The 20,833-nt window shown below is 37.5% G+C and overlaps 2 protein-coding genes across 3 annotated transcripts; one reads left to right on the forward strand and one right to left on the reverse strand.

Annotated features, from left to right (window-relative positions):
- The first annotated feature begins 36 nt into the window (after positions 1-36).
- LOC120165096 (3-phosphoinositide-dependent protein kinase 1-like) lies at positions 37-3,001 on the forward strand. Its single transcript, XM_039174681.1, has 10 exons — positions 37-173; positions 332-470; positions 542-650; positions 723-801; positions 986-1,005; positions 1,750-1,754; positions 1,836-1,964; positions 2,078-2,244; positions 2,446-2,668; positions 2,855-3,001. The coding sequence occupies exons 1-10, from the start codon at positions 37-39 to the stop codon at positions 2,999-3,001; spliced, it is 1,155 nt and encodes a 384-aa protein (XP_039030612.1).
- Positions 3,002-3,529: 528 nt separating this feature from the next.
- On the reverse strand, positions 3,530-20,593 carry LOC120165080 (phosphatidylinositol-3-phosphatase myotubularin-1-like). Of its 2 annotated transcripts, XM_039174667.1 has the most exons (19): positions 20,205-20,592; positions 20,047-20,115; positions 19,721-19,795; positions 18,841-18,912; positions 18,126-18,195; positions 17,175-17,224; positions 16,203-16,492; positions 15,961-16,034; positions 15,802-15,862; positions 15,571-15,636; positions 14,926-15,025; positions 14,714-14,827; positions 13,820-13,989; positions 6,710-6,794; positions 5,822-6,034; positions 5,516-5,575; positions 5,312-5,376; positions 4,562-4,841; positions 3,532-4,440 (listed from the first exon to the last, which is right to left on the reverse strand). In XM_039174667.1, the coding sequence occupies exons 1-19, from the start codon at positions 20,313-20,315 to the stop codon at positions 3,907-3,909; spliced, it is 2,559 nt and encodes an 852-aa protein (XP_039030598.1). In that variant the 5' UTR covers positions 20,316-20,592; the 3' UTR covers positions 3,532-3,906. The 2 variants fall into 2 exon arrangements, with proteins under 2 accessions (XP_039030599.1, XP_039030598.1); XM_039174668.1 differs by lacking the exons at positions 15,802-15,862; positions 15,961-16,034 and having other exon boundaries at positions 3,530-4,440; positions 20,205-20,593.
- Positions 20,594-20,833: the final 240 nt, after the last annotated feature.

Raw genomic sequence — 20,833 nt, forward strand, 5'->3', positions numbered from 1 at the left:
TTCATGTTGATGTTAGTATTATTCTGAATTTTATGAATGGTGTATGCTTTGAAGATCATGGACAAAAAGTTCATCACCAAGGAAAATAAAACAGCTTATGTAAAGCTGGAACGTATAGTTCTTGATCAACTGGACCATCCCGGTGAATGTTATTTCAATTTCTATATTTGTTTCCTATTTTTCTGACAAAAATAATAATAAATATGTGTACTTCTTTATCTATGATCAGTTTTATATATGATCATAATTCTCCTGTGACCACTTTTGAAGCTTTTTAAAATTCATTGCAAAACGTTGCCAACTCTATCCCCTATTTATAATTTTGAATGTCGGAATATTGTCAATCATCTGATTATCTTTTTGTTCAGAAAGGTTGTTTATCAGAGGATGAAGCTCGATTCTATGCTGCAGAAGTTGTAGACGCTCTTGAATACATACACAACATGGGATTGATACATAGAGATATTAAGGTATTTTCACGACATATATGTTCTGTTACATCAACACTTGTAATACGCTAATGTTGGTTGTTACATGGCAGCCAGAGAACTTGCCTCTTACTACGGATGGGTATATTAAGAGTGCTGACTTTGGCAGTGTAAAACCCATGCGGGATAGCCAAATTATGGTCCTTCCTAATGCGTCCTCTGGTAAAATCACGATTATATCACGTTGAACCCTCCCTCCCTCGCTATGTTTATGACTAACATTGTTCTCTCCAGATGACAAACCGTGCACGTTCGTGGGTACAGCTGCATATGTTCCTCCTGAAGTCCTAAACTCTTCTTCAGCTACTTTCGGGTAAGAGACCTTGAATCTCTTAATGAGTTTGCCCAACAGTCTTGGTTAAAATTGTCGAACTTGAAAAAGAACCTCAATCTTGCTACAACTAATTTTAGATTTTTTTTAATTGTTTTTCTTCCCCTTTTTTTCTTGATTTTGTTTATGGGATAACTAGTTTGTTCCTTTGAACATATTCAAACAGAAATGACCTCTGGGCTCTTGGCTAGGTCTGTAAATAAACTGAACGTTCAGCGAACCCTTCATGAACCGTGCGGCGGGAAGTTCGTTTATGTTCGTTTATTTTCGTTTATTTATTAAATGAACGAACATGAACAAGATTTTGCATTCGTTTAATTAAATGAACGAACACGAACAAAGGGCTCGTTCGTTCATTTACGTTCGTGAACGATCGATTATATGTTCGTTCATTTATGTTCGAACAAAGGGCAAGTTGAATATGTTACGAAGATTACTGAAGTTGTTTGGATTTCAAGAAGATTGTTTTGTTGAACAAAATAACTTTAAGACTTTATTATGTTCATATAGCTTATTTATGATTTATGTATGTTTTAGTCGTATTCGAACAAATTAACTCTAAAGTTGCAGGTTATATTAATGAATTTTAAATTGTTATTCTTGTTGTTTACTTTTTTTTACATTCATTTGTTGTGTTCGAATAAGTTTGTTTTTTGTGTTTGTGTTGTTCGTTTATGTTCATTTATTGTGTTCGTTTATGTTCATTCGTTTGTGTTCGTTTACGTTCGTTTATCATTTAAATAAACGAACATGAACAAACTATATTCCTTAATAAACGAACATGAACAGAAGAATTTGTTTATGTTCGTTTATTTATGATTATGTTTTTGTTTAACTTCTACCTGAAATTTTATAATTGTTTTAGTTATTTTAATGAATGGTAATATTGGAGTCGTGCACGCCCAATGTCATTACTTTTTCCCCTTTTAGCTTCGGTTTATCCTATGTTGTGTGTGATGTTAACTTCTGGATCAAAGGTTGTAGCCTCAGACTTGTAATGCAACCATACGGTGCAGGACCTAGATCCCAGTAAAAGACCGGGTGCCAATGGTTATGCCACACTCAAGATGCATCCTTTCTTTCGGGGAGTTGATTGGAGTAGTTTAAGAGCACAAACCCCTCCGAAGCTTGCTTTAGAGGCAGAGGTATGATGGCAACATGTGTTTTCAATCATTTTTTATGACGGAATCCAACTTTTTCTTTGCATATTGTCTCTTTCGGAGTTTAAAATTCTATTATCATATGTTAAAAATTTCAGGCTCAATCAAGTGAGGGTGACGATTATAATGATTCATCATGGAATCCTACGCACATTGGAGATGGTTTGGCCCAAAAGAACGATGGAATCGTCAGAGCCTCATCATCAGCTGAACCATCTGGCCATATAACTAGACTGGCCTCAATTGATTCCTTCGACTCAAAGTGGTATTTGCCAATGTCTTTTTATTTTCTCTGCACACGTTCTTTGATTTTGTTGAAAAAGAAAATATTCGAAGGAAAAAGTCCACATATCAATATGCGCTGTTTTGTCAGTGCAACCATTAAATTAGATTCGTTTTCTATCCTTACCCAACGGATCCTTAACCAAACGTTTGCTGGTTCTTTACCGTATGCTGATTTAAGCAGGCAACAATTTTTGGATCCGGGAGAATCGGTTCTTATGATCTCAATGGTGAAGAAACTACAGAAATTATCCTGCAAGAAAGTGCAGCTTATCCTCGCCAACAAGCCAAAGTTGATCTATGTTGATCCTTCAAAACTGGTTGTGAAGGGGAACATTATTTGGTCCAATAATCCTAATGAACTCAGCGTCCAGGTCACTAGTCCATCGCACTTCAAGATTTGCACGGCAAGTATATGAGCATGTCCTGGTGGGATATGAATGAATTCATCGAACTTATTAATGGAATGATCGATGGTACCGGGAATCTGGAGTTTTCGTGCACTCTGGTGCTTTTTATTCCATTTTTCTCATATTTAGATAGTCACCGATCTTCATTGTTCCACTTTCTGATCTATATTTGTGGTGCTTCAGCCAAAAAAGGTGTTGTCATTTGATGATTCAAAACAAAGAGCGTGGCAGTGGGAAAAAAGCTATCGAAGGGCTTCAAAACCAGTGAAGGGAGTTTTATCGATTCGTTGCACTTTTTTCAACGTTACAGAGGAACTTGGGAGCTATTAAACAACTCAACATCCCAAAGCTATTTATTCTCGGATTGAGCCGTGTCGTGTGTTGCCGGCTGCTGCTGATTCGTTGTAGCTTTCATTAGAAATGTCGTGTAATGGATGTTTTCTTACCTGTTTCAAGCACATACGATCTGAAACACAGTTTTAAGTGAAAAACAAAAAAGAAGAAAAGGATGAAGGGGAAGAGGTTTTGTTGTCAATTATATTGGAAGGATGTTATCAGCCATTCTTTTCTGTGATACTGATTTTTGTTTCGGTACTTTGAGAATGGAGGAGAGTTGATGCATATTATTGACAAGGCTAGGCAGCTGCAATTACCCTCTATGGATGGAATGAGTATTTCCGATGGAGCAATGACACTACTTGATATAGCTTAACAATACATGAAAAGAGATGCAATTGACAAGAATAATCATTTATTGAAGTCGAATATGAGCTTGAAGCCACAAATTACGAGTTCAGCTCGACTCGACTCAATTACACCCATTGAATTCGACCAAGACAGGAATCCGTATGCATCGATTATTCAATAACGTGGCCATATTTGGAATAGTCTAAAAACTGTACACAAACAAATCTTCGTTCAAGAAAAAAATCAAGTAAATAGCTAATAAAAATATACCTCATCAACAAAGTGACCAAGAAATGAACGGCCATTAGCTGCATTGCCTCTCGAATCTACACTTTCTTGCTTCTGTCCCTCAATGGTATCTAAAACTAGATCGATAACAATCGAATCGACTCTATGTTGTCTGTACAACGTATCCCGAAACCCGTCCAAAAATCTAGGGTCAGTTTGTCTTTGTTTCACCATCTCCAGACCTGCTTCTAGAAGACAAGATTCCAGTTTCTTGAACCAAATCTGATTATCAAGGCAAAAACGGGTTACTTTTTGCTCACCTACATATCCAAAATTTCATCTGACTGAAAATAGTGGTCGTAAATAGAAAGCCGTTCAAATGCATCGAAGTTTGCCTTCAGTCCGACAAACTGGCTACCAAGCTGAGCACAGGCAGCATCCGGCCACTGGCAGCCCCTGCCTTGAGCACGCAAAGGGCACAAAGTTTCACAGACTCGACCAAGTGGACTGCTACGAGCAACATCATCTGTTACAACTGTAATCGAAACCGATAAATCTGATTTGTCATCGCGTCCCGTCGTACCTTCAGATTCTCTTCTAGGAAGAGAGAATCTTTGCGAAGTTTCTGTTGGACTGTTTTCGCGGCCATCAACGGTACAATCAATGCTATTTGTAAAATTAACCCTGCACCCCAATGACTCAACGACTCTCTGTATAGCAGCACTTTCCTTGCTGGCTCTCTTTGCCAAGTTCATCGCTGAGCTGCTGACCAGTTTCTCGTTTTGTAGATCTGCATTCAATATTTCCATGGCCGCCAAGTATTCTTTAGCTTTCATCTCAGCCACTTCTTTAGCCTGTTAGCATCACAACACCCAATTACTTATATTTCGGAAAACTCTCAGCCTATCCCTAGCACCATGTATTTGTAGTTAACCAGAGGGAAGGATTAGTGACCAAAACTGTAAGATTGAATACCTTTTGCAGTTCGGAAAACTTCATAGCCATGTTCCGGCATTCGGCCTCGAGCTCACTGGCTTGCGATTCAAAAGGACATGCCCAACGAAGATGAAATTGGGGCCAAACCATTGGGGCTAAAGCAGCTGCTGGAGGTAAAAGTGGGCCATTGTGTTTCAGTGGATCATAAAAGAGGTTATAATGGGTGTGGGACCTTCCCTCCGAAGAACGCAGATAAGCCAAATAGGCCCACATGCATCCACAAGCTTCATCCACACCACACATTTGTCTCTCCTTCTCACTGAAATTTTAAATTAAAATAATTACAAAGAACCATAAGCTTATGCAGAAGATGGCAACGTTGATTCTGGAATAAATATGGCCATAGGGGTTACACAAAAATATTCAACTATTTTCCTATATAAGTGTCAAAATTAAGAAAAGAAGGCAGTATAAATTTAGATTAAGAATAGAGGCGCCGACGACTAGTTTTTCTGAACATCATGTGGAATGAATCAAATGTAATCTGGTTGATATTATCTCCGTCTCAGGGAATACTTGGTTGAGTCAATACAGATGGAAAGAAAATAAAATTTAAGATGAATTTCAGTTCCTGAAAACAAGTTGACAGAGGATTCTATATTATTTGGATTACATTTACATCTATATGCAGATCCTGGGGATTACTCGAATTTCATCACACGGCCAAACACATAGAATCACCCCGACTAAAAAGAACTCATTTTCGAAATGATGCATTTCTCAAATTACCTGTTACACAAGAAATTTCCGAAACGGCAAGAAAGCACACAATCCAAGAAATCGACCAGGAAAGTCTGAACTACCACAAAGTAAGAATGTTAGCTATGGAGAAGACAAAGAAAATAACAAAAGAAACAGCCATGTCAACCTCATAAAAGAATTACAAAGTGAAAAGGAAGATATGCATGTCCTGTGTTAAAGAAAGATACATACTGAGGAGAACTCAAAAGCAAATGGGTAAATCCTTAACAACTGTGAAACGCAATCAACCCACTGCAAAAGACCAGATGAGATTTCATCAGCAAAACACGTCTTTTTTAAAGCATCAGCCTTTCAATGATGATTTCACCCTTTACCCCCCTGAGGGTGAACAAAAGGGCATCTTTAAAACAAATGAACTTTAGTGTATATAAAAACCTCATGAGGATCATAATATAATATTAGCAGTCCATTAAATTTAACAAAATTGCAAATAAATGTTACTTTATTGATAGAATAACCATATGTCAGCAAGTGTACCTGCAAGAATATGGGAGAATAATTGTTCTGTGCATGAGACGAATTGGATGCTTGAGGTGAGAATGATCCTGAAGCTTGGCGTAAGGGTGATGTTGAAAAACTTCCTGTAGAAGCATGTCTGGTTAATTCAAATGAAGATCCAGAGATGCTTGGCATTCCAACACGATCTGAAAATGGATGCCCAAAAGCTAGCCAATCTTTTTCAACAAGTGCCTGCATCAAGATAAAATAGTCCAGAACTTGAGAGGAAACTTGGTCTGTGGTTATACCATGTTCATTGCACATTGAAAAACTAGCAGAATTTCATGTGGATGTGACCAAGTGAAATTAAACAGCAAAAGCACTTTTTTTTTGTTTGGGGGGGGGGATTTAAGGGTACATGATATTAGTATTATTGTTACGCAAATCCATGTTAGAAAGGCCCTTAATTGGGTTATTTAATATAGGCTTAGGTTATGCTTTTATTTATTTCCATAGGTTTATTGATTATTATTATTTATTTCGGTTGATTTATTTTCAATTTAAGAATATCTTTCCTTTTATGTAATGAAGGACGCCTGAAATAAGGAAACCTTAAGTCTGAATTTTATCAAAAACCCTAAAAAGATCTGGGTCTTCTTTTAACAAGTCCTAAGGTTTCAGTCTCCCTTTGATGAGCAAAGAGTCTTCAGTCTCCCTCCGACGAGCTGAAACATTAATCTGACACTCGAGATCGCCAGATACATAACAGTTATTGATCTCGAAAGTAATGACAAACATGTGAAGTATCGCACACAGAAAGGTACAAGGAAAGCCTTGTACATAATGTGCAGCTTGGGTTCAAGAAATAGAGAATGCAAAAACAAGGTCAGTGAATGGTCGTTGACAATATATTTGTTCAGAAAATACCTGAAAACCAGTGAATGTGCGGTAATATGGATCAAGCATTAGGTTTGCAAGTGAAACCAGCTGACTTGTTCTATCCCATCCATCACTGCACAATAAAAATAGCCAAGATAGAAGTAAGAAACATAGAGGATTAAAAAAAGTAGAAACTATTTGTATTGTTAATATAAAAAAAGAAGGTAAACAAGAAATGTAATGTCATTCACATAATTTACAGGTAGCCTCATCGTAAACGTTTTTGACTGTGGACTGATAATGAGAGAAGGTCAACAACTTTTTTCCCTTTATTTTTTTTCTAAGATAAATTTTGTCAAAGCTGCATATCATAATCAAATTTAGCCTTTGAGATTTCAACTGGGATTAGGATCACATAACTGCCTTTTTGCATGTTTAGTTTCTTTTCTCATTTTAACAATATATTAGGTTTCACTTCAGCCAACTCAGTACCAGTTAATCAAATTCATGTGAATAGCCTCAATTAAACATAATTTTTTTTGATAGGAAAGGTAGGCCTCTTTAAAAACCCCCTTCATGATTAACGGATCACAAGGTGCTCCTTAATCAGCGGAAGGAGGAAAAGAGTGCCTCATTAATTCATTGATAACCACACGTTACAAAGACTTAAAACAACCATACAATCTATAATTCAAATAAGCAACCCAAAACCTAATAGAAACCCAACTAAAAACCCAGAGATCTATCCAATACCAGCCTTAGCTAAACTGTCAGCCTCAACATTGGCAGACCTAGCAACCCATCTAATACTACTATTCAGTCCATTAACCTTGCCAACAATAGCTGTCACAATGTCTAAGTAAACATAGGGACAACGGTCGATGTTCTTGACCCAATCCACTGCTAATTTACTGTCTGATTCAACAATTAACCTTTCCTTAAACCGCTGCTGGAACGAGTCAAAGAAAGATAACCCTTTCATAATTGCCTTGAGTTCTAACAAAACAGGAGGACCTGGACCAGCAGCCTCTTGAAAAGAGCCCACCACCGAACCATCATGATCTCTAAGAATGCCCCCAACACCACTCTTCCTCCAATCTTCAGTCACAGCCGCATCCACATTCATCTTAATAAACCCTTCTGGAGGTTTAGACCAGGACACAGTTTTGATAATAGGAGAGCTTAATAAGGAGCAGCAATCCCCAAGTGAAGGGTCACAAATAAGAGAGTCCTTAGGGATAGATACAGCCTTGTAGTAAGCTAAGAACCAAGCCGCCAGTCTACACCTTGCCAAAAAGAATAAATCAATCTGATCTACCTTTCCCCCCTCGAACACAATTGCATTCCTACCCTTCCACATTGTCCATAAAACCACCCCCGGAATGAAGGACCAAATTTTCGAATTAGGTACCAATTCATCCCAAGCGACCATAAAGCTGTGAGCATTGTCTTGAAAAACTGAGGAAACTCCCCAGAAAAACAAAATTTATTCCATAAGGACCACACCACCGAGCAAGAAAAGAATAAATGTGCTGAGGTTTCATCCGCCTCTCCGCAAAAGGGGCAAGCAACATCCACAATAGTTGAAACTCCTATCCTCTTTAGCTCAACTTTAACTGGCAATCTTTGGTGCACGACCTGCCACAAGAAAACCTCCACTCTAGGAGGCACCGTTCCCCTCCAAACATACTTCTTCCAAAAGGGGTCTGTTATACCAACAGGCCTGCATGACTTAACACTCGAACTAACAGTATAGACACCTTCCCCATTACCAAACCAGACCAACCCATCCGATAACTCCTGAGAAAGAGGTATATTGTGGATTAGGGTCATTAAGTCAGAGTACTGAACCAATTCCCATTCACTCAAATTCCTTCTCAAGTTAACATGCCAAGACCAAACTGAAGATCGAAATTCCCCAAACTCATAAAGCTTCCCATTCTTATTATAGACAGCACATACAACCTCGGAAAATCACTTTAAGTGGGGAGTCATGTGCCCACCTATCCCACCAAAATCTAATGCTCCCTCCATCACCCACTCTGACTTTAAAGTTGCTACAAAACTTTTCTCCAAACTGATCATTTTTGAAGTGGTTGAGGACCACCGATTTCCAAATCCAAGAAGCATGTGTAGGAAGTTTCTCGTTAAACAGCAGTAAACTGGGATCCAAGTTATATTTACAACAAATAACCTTCTTCCACACTGAGTCTTTATCGTTAGCAAACCTCCAAGACCATCTCCCTAAGAGAGCTCTATTCATCAGACTTATATTCATAGCACCAAGACCTCCAACACTTTTATCGGAGCAAACTTTTGTCCAATTGACCCAATGGATTTTCCTAGCCTCCACTCCTCCTCCCCATAAGAACCTGGCCATGATGGAATTCAGCTTAACACTCACCGAAGCAGGCATCTTGAAAAGGGACATGAAATAGATAGGAAGGGAACCCAAAACTGCCTTCAGTAATACCAACCTCCCTGCCATTGATAGAGTCTTCGCCTTCCATCCGGCTAGCTTTGAATGAAACTTTTGAACTACCGGATCCCACAACATCATAGAGTTTCTCTTAGCACCAAGAGGCAGCCCTAAATATTCTGCAGGAAAATGTCCTACAGGACAACCAATAGCATTAGCCCACTGAAGAAGCTCTTCCTCATTAATATTAATCCCAAATAATCTGCTCTTAGACAGATTAAGTTCCAAACCAGTCATAATTTCGAACACCCGAAGGATCCTCTTAACATTAACAATCTGGGTCTTCGAAGCACTACAGAAAATGATTAGGTCATCTGCAAATTGCAGATGAGATAAGTTGACTGAGGTCTCGTCTTTACCAACCACCAGACCACTGAAAAGGCCCGAAGATACTGCTTTACGAAGCAGCAGGTTAAGCAGTTCTCCAACAAGGTTAAACAACAGAGGGGACAGGGAACAACCCTGCCGGAGGCCTCTAGCCATAGGAAATTCATCAGTAGGGACCCCATTAACTAAAACTGACACCGAAGCAGTTGACACACACATCCGGATCCAACTACACCATTTAGAACCGAACCCCATCTTCGCCATAACTTTAAATAAAATGTCCCAATCTACCGAATCATAAGCCTTTTAAAGTCTACCTTAAATACACAACCCTTCAACCCTCGCTTCCTCCATAAATCAATTCCTTCATTAGCAATAAAAGAGCAATCCAAAATTTGTCTCCCAGGAATGAAAGCAAATTGAGACTCACTGATTATATCATTGATGCAACATCTTAATCTTCTCGCGAGGCACTTAGATAGGATCTTATACATCCCACCTACAAGGGAGATAGGTCTGAAATCATCTAAACTCCCAACATTAGAACCTTTCGGAATGAGAGTTAAGAAGGAATGGTTAATACCATGCTCCCATTCCTACCCAAATAGAAGTTGTGGAAGAATTTCAATATATCACCTTTCAAGCTAAGCCAGAAGGTCTTAAAGAAACCCATGTTCAACCCATCTGGTCCAGGGGCTTTATTACTATCACAAGAATTAATGGTCCCCCAAATCTCATCTTCCGTAAAGTCCTTCTCTAGCAATAGGTTCTGTTGCAGGGAAATATTGCGAACTCTAAGTTAATACCCTCCACTTCCATTGTTGAGCAACAATTAAACGCTTTAAAGAAATGCTCCCTGACCCTAGACTTGATAAGACCTGGATCTTTGGTGATAACACCATCAACATTTAAAGCATACATAGAGTTCAACCTCCTCCTAATGGAAGCGCAAGTGTGAAAAAACTTTGAATTACGGTCACCCCCTTTGACCCACTTCTCTCTAGACTTTTGTTCCCAAATCTGCTCTTCGATTCTAAGAAGTCTCCAAATTTCATTTCTCAAAAACCTCAACTCTGTCGAAATGACAACATCATTGGAAGGAGGGTGATGTTGCATCCCCTTTTCATCTGATGATTTTGTCCTCTAACATAGAGATTTCCTTCCGAGGAAATTGATTTCTATCTCCAGACCAGCACTTAATGGCAGACTTTGTATTCCTAAGCATACTCAAAATTCCAGCTCTTGAATTTCTTCTTTGAACAGCTTAACAGACTCAACAACCATCTTCTCAAAACCATCCTCAGACAGAAGATAATTGAACAGCCTAAATGGTCTCTTACCCCAATTATCTGCCCCCTCCCAGGAAAATTGCATTATGATCGGAGATAGATTTAGGCAAAAGAAACTGGTTGATACCGGAAAATTCTGCTGAGAAATTACAGTTCACCAGAAACCTATCTAGTCTTACAACCGTCGGCAAATCCCGATAACTGCTCCATGTGAAATTCCCCCCAACAAGAGGCAGATCAATAAGTCCCGTTTGCTGAATAAAATGATTAAAAATTTCCAGTGAATTCCTGTTATGACCTCTGCCTAACTTCTCCTCTTCATTCAAATAGGCATTGAAATCCCCTCCCACACACAAAGGAATACTGAACCCGTTTAAAAACAGTCCCAGTTCATCAAAAAAAGCAGCCTTCTCTTCCTCCACAGACGGGCCATAAACGTTGATGAAGCCACACCTAAGGTGATTAGACTTGATCTTTCCAAAAAACAGCAATAAACCTCTATGAATAAACTGATCGTCAATCTCAAAAAAATTATCATCCCAACAACTTAACATACCTCCAGATGAACCTATTGCTGGAGACTCAACGAACCCCTGCAACCCATTCAAACCACTCCTCCTTAAAAAAGACATTGGTAATTTTTCAAGTTTTGTTTCTTGAAGAAAAAGAAACGACGGTTTCTTCTCATAAACAAGTTTTTGCACAACTCTATGTTTCTCTTTTTACCCAGACCCCTAACGTTCCAAGACAAGATACTTAGCTTAGTCATGATACTCAAACAAAAAACCCAGAACTCCCACATACAAATCTCAAGGTCAAATAGCCCCACACAACCCTTTCTCCAATTCAACAATCTTTTGTATAAAAGCTTCCTTCCCCTCCTTGAAAGATATCCCCAGCATCTTACTAATTTCCCATGTAGCAATTGCTTCCTCAACCAGCAAAGGAAAGGCTGATGAGGAAACAGTATCAACACTAGCATGATCAACAGCTTCCCTAAATAGAGACCTTTTAATTCTCCTGTATGGTCTGCTCACCAAGAACTGTCCAATTCCTTTATCGAAAAAACCAGCAGCCTCGGGAACATCAGAAAGACAACCTCTAGAACTTAAATCTCTTCCTGTCTCACCATTGAACACCCTCGTGACTTTCCTTACAATCCTGCACATTATTATAAGTTTTCACAACCTGATTCCAGATCTTTCTAGACTTCGACCTACTATAAGTTTTATTATGACTTCTGATGAATTTCCTTCCAACCGGAGCAGTCTTCATGGATAACGAACTTGCAGAGCAGGTTTGTGAACCATCTCTTAAACTTATCAGCTTTAAACCAACGGAGGCCCCTCCTCCAGCTTCAGCCCCTACTGGGTCCTTAACTGTATCTGATGAAAAGGGCTATGGCCCATAGAGTTTGGGCAGTATTCTGCTCCAGACCAGCCAACTGAAGCCCTCCAAGGCCTGAGTTAGGCCCACTCTCCCGGTCAACATTATCAAGCTTAAAAAGATCCCCCCCATACTTTTCCCGCTTTTCTTACTTTCAAAAAGATCTTCCGACTTTCATTGGGAGAGAAGTCAACTCTCTCGGAATCTGTGACAATACCACGTTGTGAGTCTGCAACCCACTCTAGCACCCTATTATGGATTTCTGACATTTCCTGACATCCCACGTGACCTCCATGCTGTGCCTGCCCATCCTCTGTGCTCCCTCCGGAGGAGTTCTCCACCGAAGGATCCTCTGGAACAACCTCTTCAGCCAGATCTGAGAAATCAGGAAAGAAATCATCCCCCCCATCCACCTTAATTTTTATCAGAAATTTCCTTCCATTCGTAATAACTGAAGTATGATCAGGGATGTCAAAAGGGCTGACTACCCTAAGAAGCATCTGTGCAACTCTGCAGTCCACTCTCTGAGCAGTTTCATCTTTAATCTTCACTAACTTGCCCCACCTGGATACCACCCTAGTGAAGAACGGAACCGACCAGCAATTTAAAGGAACTCCTATCATGGATATCGTACAAAAAGCTCGGGGAATACTTTCCTCATCCAATACCGGCTCCAACCTTTCAAACCAGAAGGACAAAGCTTCCCATTTCCCTTCCATTGCTAACTTCTTCTCTTCCACCGATTGGAACACAACCAGGCACGCATTCTTAGAAAAACCCCACCTAACAATCTTTACGTTGATGCCCTCGTTCCTTAACGCTTTCTGCACAACATGAAGATCAAAAATATCTTTGAAGATACCAGTAAGAGACGATCTAAGCCAGACCCTATCCTCCACTGGGATGGCCACATCCTCAGAATTATTCAGCTCCTTCGAATTAAAATGAATACCCTCTTGCACACCCTCTGACTCTTTATACACCCCCACCACCGCCTCCTTGTAGGACCTCCCATCATGAAACTTATCCAGCATCTCCATCCTCCTCACCCTGTCAGCTTGCGGAGGCAATCTTCTACCCATTCCCCCACTGATACCAGCACTATTAACTCCATCAACCCTCCCATCTTTCTGTCTCTTCGACCCAGATATTTTCTCATATTTGGCTACAGCCACTAAAATCCTCCTCCCATCAATCAGTACGTTGTTCATCTTATCCACTGCATTACACAGATCCTCCTTACTTGCAAAATGGACGAAAGCAAACGTGCTTACCTTATACTTCGGTCTATTATTGATAAACGGAATGAACACCTTAATAACCTTACCAAAATGACTAAAACGAGCCCATAAATCACTACGACTCACTCTCCTGCTAAGATTATCAACGAACGCTGACCAAATAATTCCACCATGAACCTCTCTAAGGTTACCACCAGGACCCAAACTTTTGACGGACTCTCTCTCTCTCTCACTAGTTCTCTCCATTCTCTCCGAGTGGGACACTTGTTAATGAGGCCCTTCAATTAAACATAATTGAAAAGTTAAAAGGGGAGAAGTCACTAGAAAGAGGATGGACTTGGTTTATTCTCAAATAAACTTTGAAGATAAATTATGAAAATGCAACAAAGAATTACTGTGATCAATAAAAGAAGCATGAAATTAAAAGAATTCTGACCTGCAATGTACAAGCACAGCTGCAGATTCTAAAGCAACACGTGCAGCAATCCAAGCAGAACCAGCCAAGACACTTTGAACATGTATTAACCAACCACTGTCACCGAGGGTTGATACTGAAGCAGACATACTGCTGAGATTTCCCCCACCCCAAGTCCAACCACCATGTCTCTATCAATTAAAATTGTCATAAATTAGATGTTGACCACAATACTAACACTTCAATATAGTAAGGAAGACTTATAGAACATCAAATGAAATTCTTGTCTATATACATCCTTTATCAATACCAACTTCAGAGACCTAAAAGGCTGAATGACCAGTAACCACTGGGAACAGCCTACAATAATAAATTCATATTCAAAATAGGGAAATACCATATGATAAATCTCTGAATAGATCCTTTCCTAACAAGAGTAATCAGGTTTAGAATGTACCCTCAGAATTTATATAAAGAAGTTACCAGCTAGCTTCTTATCCACAAAATTAATTTGCTAGCATATATAATTCCTCTAGCAAGGCTTTTACAAATTTTTGCCAACTTAATGCACCAAATACTGTAGATTGTAGATATGACGTGTATTAGTAATTGTAACCGATTAGTTAGTTTAGGAAAAGACTTATTCATCTAAAGGATAAGTCCCTAGTTCATCTCTAACTTAAATTTTAAATAGAGTTTTACTTAGGTTAGAATTCTTGTACAAGAGGTCTTATAAAAAGGACAAGACTCTCTTTTCTGCAAGTGTTATGTAATAGAAAACACAGGAATTCTATTTCTCTCAAACTTACAAATACATATCATGATCTCTCTAGATGACTTCGAGTAGGAAAAGGTTTTGCCTTTAACAATAGTAATTGATTAAGATATTCATAGGACCATGACTGTAGGACTAACCAAGAATGAAGACATTCCATCTGATGACGCAGCACCATGAGTATCTAAATATTCTCGAAACCGAGCAAAACTTTCTCTCATTGCGTGTATGTTGTCTATCCCAAAGAAAACTATCTGAAATGGAGAATAAAAGAAACTGAGGTAAGAAAAAAACTATAGTTCCTAATTTCATGAGCCACAACATAACTTCCAAGTTCAAACCTTAGACAGACCTCAGATTGAAAATAATTTGAAGATGACTCCGAGCCCCCTCCCATTGCTCCATTCGCCAATGCATTTTTCCTTGGTCTCGCATCAGCAATATATAGCTTCCTGAATTGGAAAAATGAATAATTTGAAAATAAAGGAAAACTGTGCTCTCTATAGGAATATTACTTTCTTCCCATTGGACAACAGCAAAGTATAAACATGTCATTAAAAGTTTTTTTTTTTTTTGTTGATAGAAATAGAGTAGGCCTCATTAAAAAACCCCTTCATAACCTCCATGTTACAACAGTAACGTGAAGGACATTGGAAGGAGGAAAAGAGTGCCTAAGAATTTATTAATATAAGAATAATACAAAGCCAGATCCTACAAATTTGTCATTAAAAGTTTTAAAATTGTGTAAATAATTAAGGCATGTTCAAAACAAAAAATCAGGTTCATTCAAGGAGTTCTCTGTGAGCAAGCTCCCAAATCATGATGAAAATGAGATCATCATTTTAAATATGGTGGAAAGCAAAATACATGACCACGTTAATTTGAAATTGATACGCAACTCTTATGGGACAAATAAAAATTATCAAGTAGACATAATACTTATTAAAAAGAAAAAAAGGACCAATTAGATCATGTAGGAATGAACAAAGAGAAATACCTCCTTGAATCCTTTCCATCAACGAATCGAGCACAAAGTGCAGCAACCAACTTTTCATCTGCATTGCTATAGAAGAATAACAAAAAAGAATAATCAGATGCACCATATTCCGACCTTGATAGAAAAACCAAATAAAAAGTTTTTCATAAATATCATTTTTATCCAGGATCATTTTCTTATGAATTATTTTCACTGTAGTGCTTTTTTGTTAATTTGAGAACTTAGGAATACCTCCTCGTATTCATAAGACCAACTAAAGGTTGAGATGAACGTGCAAGAACTGCTCCAGTTCCTGTTATTCACAATTTCACATCACAGCCACAAAATAAGTACGGACAGATCTTATAGAATAGGCGCAGACACGCACACAGAATCATATATGTCACATACCAGGGTGACACCAAGAAATTGCAGGTACCCTAGACCTTGCACGAAAATTTGAAGCTTGGATAATTCCTTCATCACTAGCATCAGTAACCAGAGATAAAAATTAGTTCCTTAGCTCTAGAAAAAAAAATGGAAATAGCCTTATCAACGATTGCTGTAATTCAAAAGTGAAAATGGGGAAAGAACTCAATCTAATTTATTTTTCCTTCTTCTTCTTGCTATCTCAAAAGATCTCAGTATCTTACCTAATAGTTTTTGGAACAAGCAATGCAAACGGATAACTTTGGCACAGTGCATAGTTGAAATTTATATCACTTATTCTCCACAAATCATTAGACAATGCAAAGGAACCATCTTCAATCATACTCATTGATGCATGATGGTAACGGTTTCCAAGAAGGCGAAAGTACTCATTCAGTAACCGCACCTTTGGGTTTGGGTTACTAAATTTGGATGGTCCACAAGTAAAAGCGTAAAGATCCCAAATTCTTTCTGGCTTTGTACATCTCAACAATGCATCATATATTACACGTCTCTACATGGATAAAAAAAAAACAGCCAAGTTAATTTCTTCAAATAAATAAATAAAGTCTTTGGAGTTTGGGCTATGCTATCAAAGAACAGAATAGTTTTACTACTTTCTTTTCCAAATAAGTGACAGTGTAAATTGATAAAATTGGAAGTTAACACTTCCTTTACACTCATACAAGCGCTACTAGTATTTATTTTTCCAAGAAGTTAAAACAAAATTTTCCATTTCATAGGAGGATAAAGGTCCAAATCATGACTAGAAATTTTCACGGAGTCATTATCCTCACTACTTGACTCTGCATAATTATTTCCTTCGAATATATGAAAAAAACTTAATTGAGGGACTGCATTATCTCAACTCAAAAAGAGAAGATAAAAAAAAAACAAGAATTAAACTTATAAATGGCAGAAATAAACCTATACACAAAGGGGGATATATAGCATGATAAATTGCACCTAAAGCCTATCGTAATCCTAAAGTTGCCCTCAGCTTAGCATAAAAATGCACCATCTTTTCAGTTTTAAATTCTATGGAAGCATAGGATACACAGAATAAAATAGATCTTGTAGAGGGATACATGAATCTAGAATTGAGCTCGATGCTCAAGTGCAAAATTATATAAATAAAACAAAACGAAATCAGTTAAAATTAAAAGGAACCCAAATAATTGACAACAAAAACTTACCTGCTTTGTTCGAGGGCGAAAACAAAACACAATAATTCTCATATCTTTTCCTGCAAAACAAGGAGAAGTCATAAGGTCCAAAAGGACCACAACTATTTCCATATCAATTGAATCAGAAAGCAGTGCTTATAACCCAAAGCGAATAGAACTTGCTAGCATAAGAAATAAAACTGCATATATGATACTAAAAGACTGTTAAGTTACTTTCTAGAGTTCCATTGGAAAGGAACACTTAAGGGATCGTCTGAAAGAATGTTAAGGGTTCTACAATACCTATGTGGGAGTTTAGGTATGAACCAATTTCCAACAATCCTCTAAAACATCTATTCTTCAAAACATACTTGGGTTTTGGAAGTAATTTTTACAGGCAATTATTTTTCACCAAATCTGTTATAAAGTAACTCCGCATTGCCGTATAATGACGATAAATTCTAACCATACACCCCTTCAGCAGACAAATGTAAAGCCTAACTGTTCTCTCTCTCTCTCTCTCTCTCTCAAAGTCTCAATTCCTCGAGCCCCTACCATTTCTCATAGTACCATGTCCCTTCAAAGTTTCAAACATATTCTAACAGGGAAAAGGAATGATTTCTAACATGCATTTGGAAAATTCTATTCTCGACAACCTTGCACATTATCTTTACTATTTTGAGCTTTTACTTTTATCTGCAAGTCTACCCACCTGAGATGTATGCGAATGAAAATGTTTTTTTTGATAATAATTGGAGGCCTCATTAAAAACCCCCTTCATAATTACTATACCAAAAGGTATTCCAATAAAAAGCGAATGAAAATATTCAGTAGCTGTTAATTACATAAATACCACTACTTAACCTGCTACCAACTCTACTTATCCCAAATTCCCAGTGAATAAGCACGCTCATCCGGAGGCAAAAAAAATAAAAGTTTGTCTTTTAAACAATTTGGTATTAAGAGAGATTCATAGCATACCAATGATCTGGAGAAGACGGCGTGATGAAGACTTGTTAGTTTGGCGTGAATTAGATTGAACTTTTGCTACCTATACATATTCCAGCGAACAAAGAAAATAAAAAAAAAATATCCAATAGAAAAAATTTAGAATATCAAACACAGATACAGCATAAGTGCATATCAACCCTGTAACAAAAAGTAATATACATGAAGAATTAAGAGCTAAAAGACTTTCTACGCTATTGAACATTCTTTTCCTTTTTCCTGTATGGATAGCTATTGGATGGCTAAGAATCTTATGGAAATAGGAAAGAGGCCTTTCAGTTTGAGACATATCAAGTATCACGAGCCAATTGGTTAAATGAGCTCACATAACAGAATGCAGTTGACAACACAATCACCATTAGATTGCATAGGAACCAAATACAGCATCCAAAGAGAACTCGAGAATGACTTTCAGCCTAATACTTTTGTAAGCCTTGTGAAATTCTGAAAAACACTCAATTGAACTTACTGCTCAGCTATCTTATAAATGAACAAAGATTTCACCATTTTTTCCTTCCAATACTAATACAAAATCTCACATAAGAATCATTCCCAAAAACTTCATTTATACTGCTCGTTACAGGCTGGGATCAACATTAAGTATTGAGATTTGCGAAATATATTTAAATAATCTCTCCACCTGATGCAAGGCTCATATCTGGAAGTTTAATAGCCAACAATAACTTACCATTTTGTTGAACTTCTCAATTGTTGCCAGTGGAATGGTACCTAGCGGAACAATATTTCTGGTCCCGTCACTCTTTGGGGAAAGGGAGAAAAATGATCAATTACATTGAACTTGTAACAAGAATGAATAAATGCATGTACTACTAAAGCATTCATAAAACAGAGATTTGTGAATAGGGATGTCATAGAAGTTCTGTAAAATGCAATAGAAATAATGAAGTCCTGAAACATGCTATTTCCTGTACATTTTCTCTCATCATCATTAACTCATTTGATCCATATTAATTCTAGTCTCTTCTCATAGAAATGACTTCTCTTTTCTTTCCCAATGCATTTTGTCTCTTCCACCTATTATGTCATCTCTGTTAAAAAGTCTCCGTCTTCTCAACATAAACGCCCATCATTCAGAATCACTTTATATCAAGACAAAAGCATGTCATAGAAAGATAATAAAGCATACTAGATTATGAGATTTGCTATTTTCATACCGATACTAACGTAATCATACAGTAAGAAAAACAAATAATTTCCAAAGTTAAGGGTGAATCGGTGATCTTGATTTAAAACAAACTAAAGCAAAGTTCTTAGACATGCATAAAATCTGGGTATTTCACCTACTTGCTTAAAAAAACTGTAGGTTTAATGTCATTATTTCAAGTAACCCAGCAAGTTTACGTCATAGAACAGATTTTCTACAATCCTATATGAAAATGTTATCCATTTTAAGTTCAAAATAACTGAAAACGTGTCTGTGCAGCTACCCTGTAAGATTTTACTCACGCAACATGCTAACATGATGATGGCATATGTTTGGCCAAATAAAATAATGCAAGACGGTAACAGTTTACCAGACAGTAAAAGTTACAAGGCAAACGACTCACAAGAAAGAGAAGACGAAAGTTTGTAACAAACAAGGTTCCAGCCTCATCAGTATTAACAAGTACAACGCCATGACCCTGAAAAAAGAAGTAAATTCCAAAATGCCATTACGTTTCGCCATGCTTTTCATAACATTAAGAAAACGAAGATTTAAGATTCTATAACTGCTTTCCTGCTTTAATATTGAATTAGCGATCATTGAATTTCTCGTTTCAGTCAAAACAATAATTCATGATCTAAATTTACAAAATGCCTACACCATTTATTCCAATGGCGCTCCCATTACTTGAGGAATTGAAAAGAAAAAGGAGAAAAAAGTATGAATTACCTCCACTTCAACTCGCTCAGCTTCAAGCAAAAACTCGAGATTGACATGCGAAACCGACCTCGTAACTGGCTGCAATTGAAGTTAATTATCTTTTAATTAAAAATAATAAAGCAATCACAAACAATAGAATCCGAAACATAAAATTAGAAGAAGAAAACCTCAATTTTGGTCCATTCCAGGGTGTCCCAGCTTCCAGCACCTTCCAACCTTTCGCAACCGACGGAAATGTCCCTGGCAAAGACCGATCGGGGTGGCCTCGATGCAGCCATGACCGTTGATTATTGAGTTCAATTTTCTTAAGCAGGAATTTCTTCTTCTTCCTTTTTTTTAAAAAAAAAAAATCAAAGGAATCTGATGTTTGGGGAGAGAAAGGGAAGGGAAGGAAAGAGACGTGCGGCAAAGGGAGGGCTATGGTCTCGGCTTTTCGGCATCGCCACATGAACCAATTGGGGGGTTCGTTGATGATCTCATTTCATCATTAAATTTCAATCCAACAAACCATACCATTTATGTAGGACAATTTTTACACACTCAATTCACCCATTATTTATTTTATAAAATAATTATATTATCTCTAAATTTATTTTCTATTTTTCATTATTTATTTTCAAAAAGTTTTACTTATTTATGTTGGTACACTACAAAATTAATCCCCAATTACAGAGTATTTTTTATTGTATCTACAACTATAAAAAATTAAATGAATGTTACAAATTATTCTTTCCTTTTTTTAAGAAAAATAACCGTTAATAAATTTGATATAATATAAATTTAATTCTCCTATTAT

This window comes from Hibiscus syriacus, unplaced genomic scaffold (genome assembly GCF_006381635.1).
Source record: "Hibiscus syriacus cultivar Baekdansim isolate YM2019G1 unplaced genomic scaffold, ASM638163v2 tig00111569_pilon, whole genome shotgun sequence".
Lineage (NCBI taxonomy): Eukaryota > Viridiplantae > Streptophyta > Magnoliopsida > Malvales > Malvaceae > Hibiscus > Hibiscus syriacus.

Bases quoted from the DNA above. Each gene is read 5' to 3' on its own strand.
- LOC120165096 (XM_039174681.1), top strand. From the start codon at position 37: ATGGTGTATGCTTTGAAGATCATGGACAAAAAGTTCATCACCAAGGAA. The intron at 2,245-2,445 runs GTATTTGCCAAT...TGATTTAAGCAG, and splicing joins GATTCCTTCGACTCAAAGTG to GCAACAATTTTTGGATCCGG. The intron at 2,669-2,854 runs GCAAGTATATGA...GTGGTGCTTCAG, and splicing joins CGCACTTCAAGATTTGCACG to CCAAAAAAGGTGTTGTCATT.
- LOC120165080 (XM_039174667.1), bottom strand. From the start codon at position 20,315: ATGGCTGCATCGAGGCCACCCCGATCGGTCTTTGCCAGGGACATTTCC. The intron at 18,196-18,840 runs GTAAGTTATTGT...GAATATGTATAG, and splicing joins TTGAGAAGTTCAACAAAATG to GTAGCAAAAGTTCAATCTAA. The intron at 13,990-14,713 runs GTTAGTCCTACA...TTTAATTGATAG, and splicing joins ATGGAATGTCTTCATTCTTG to AGACATGGTGGTTGGACTTG.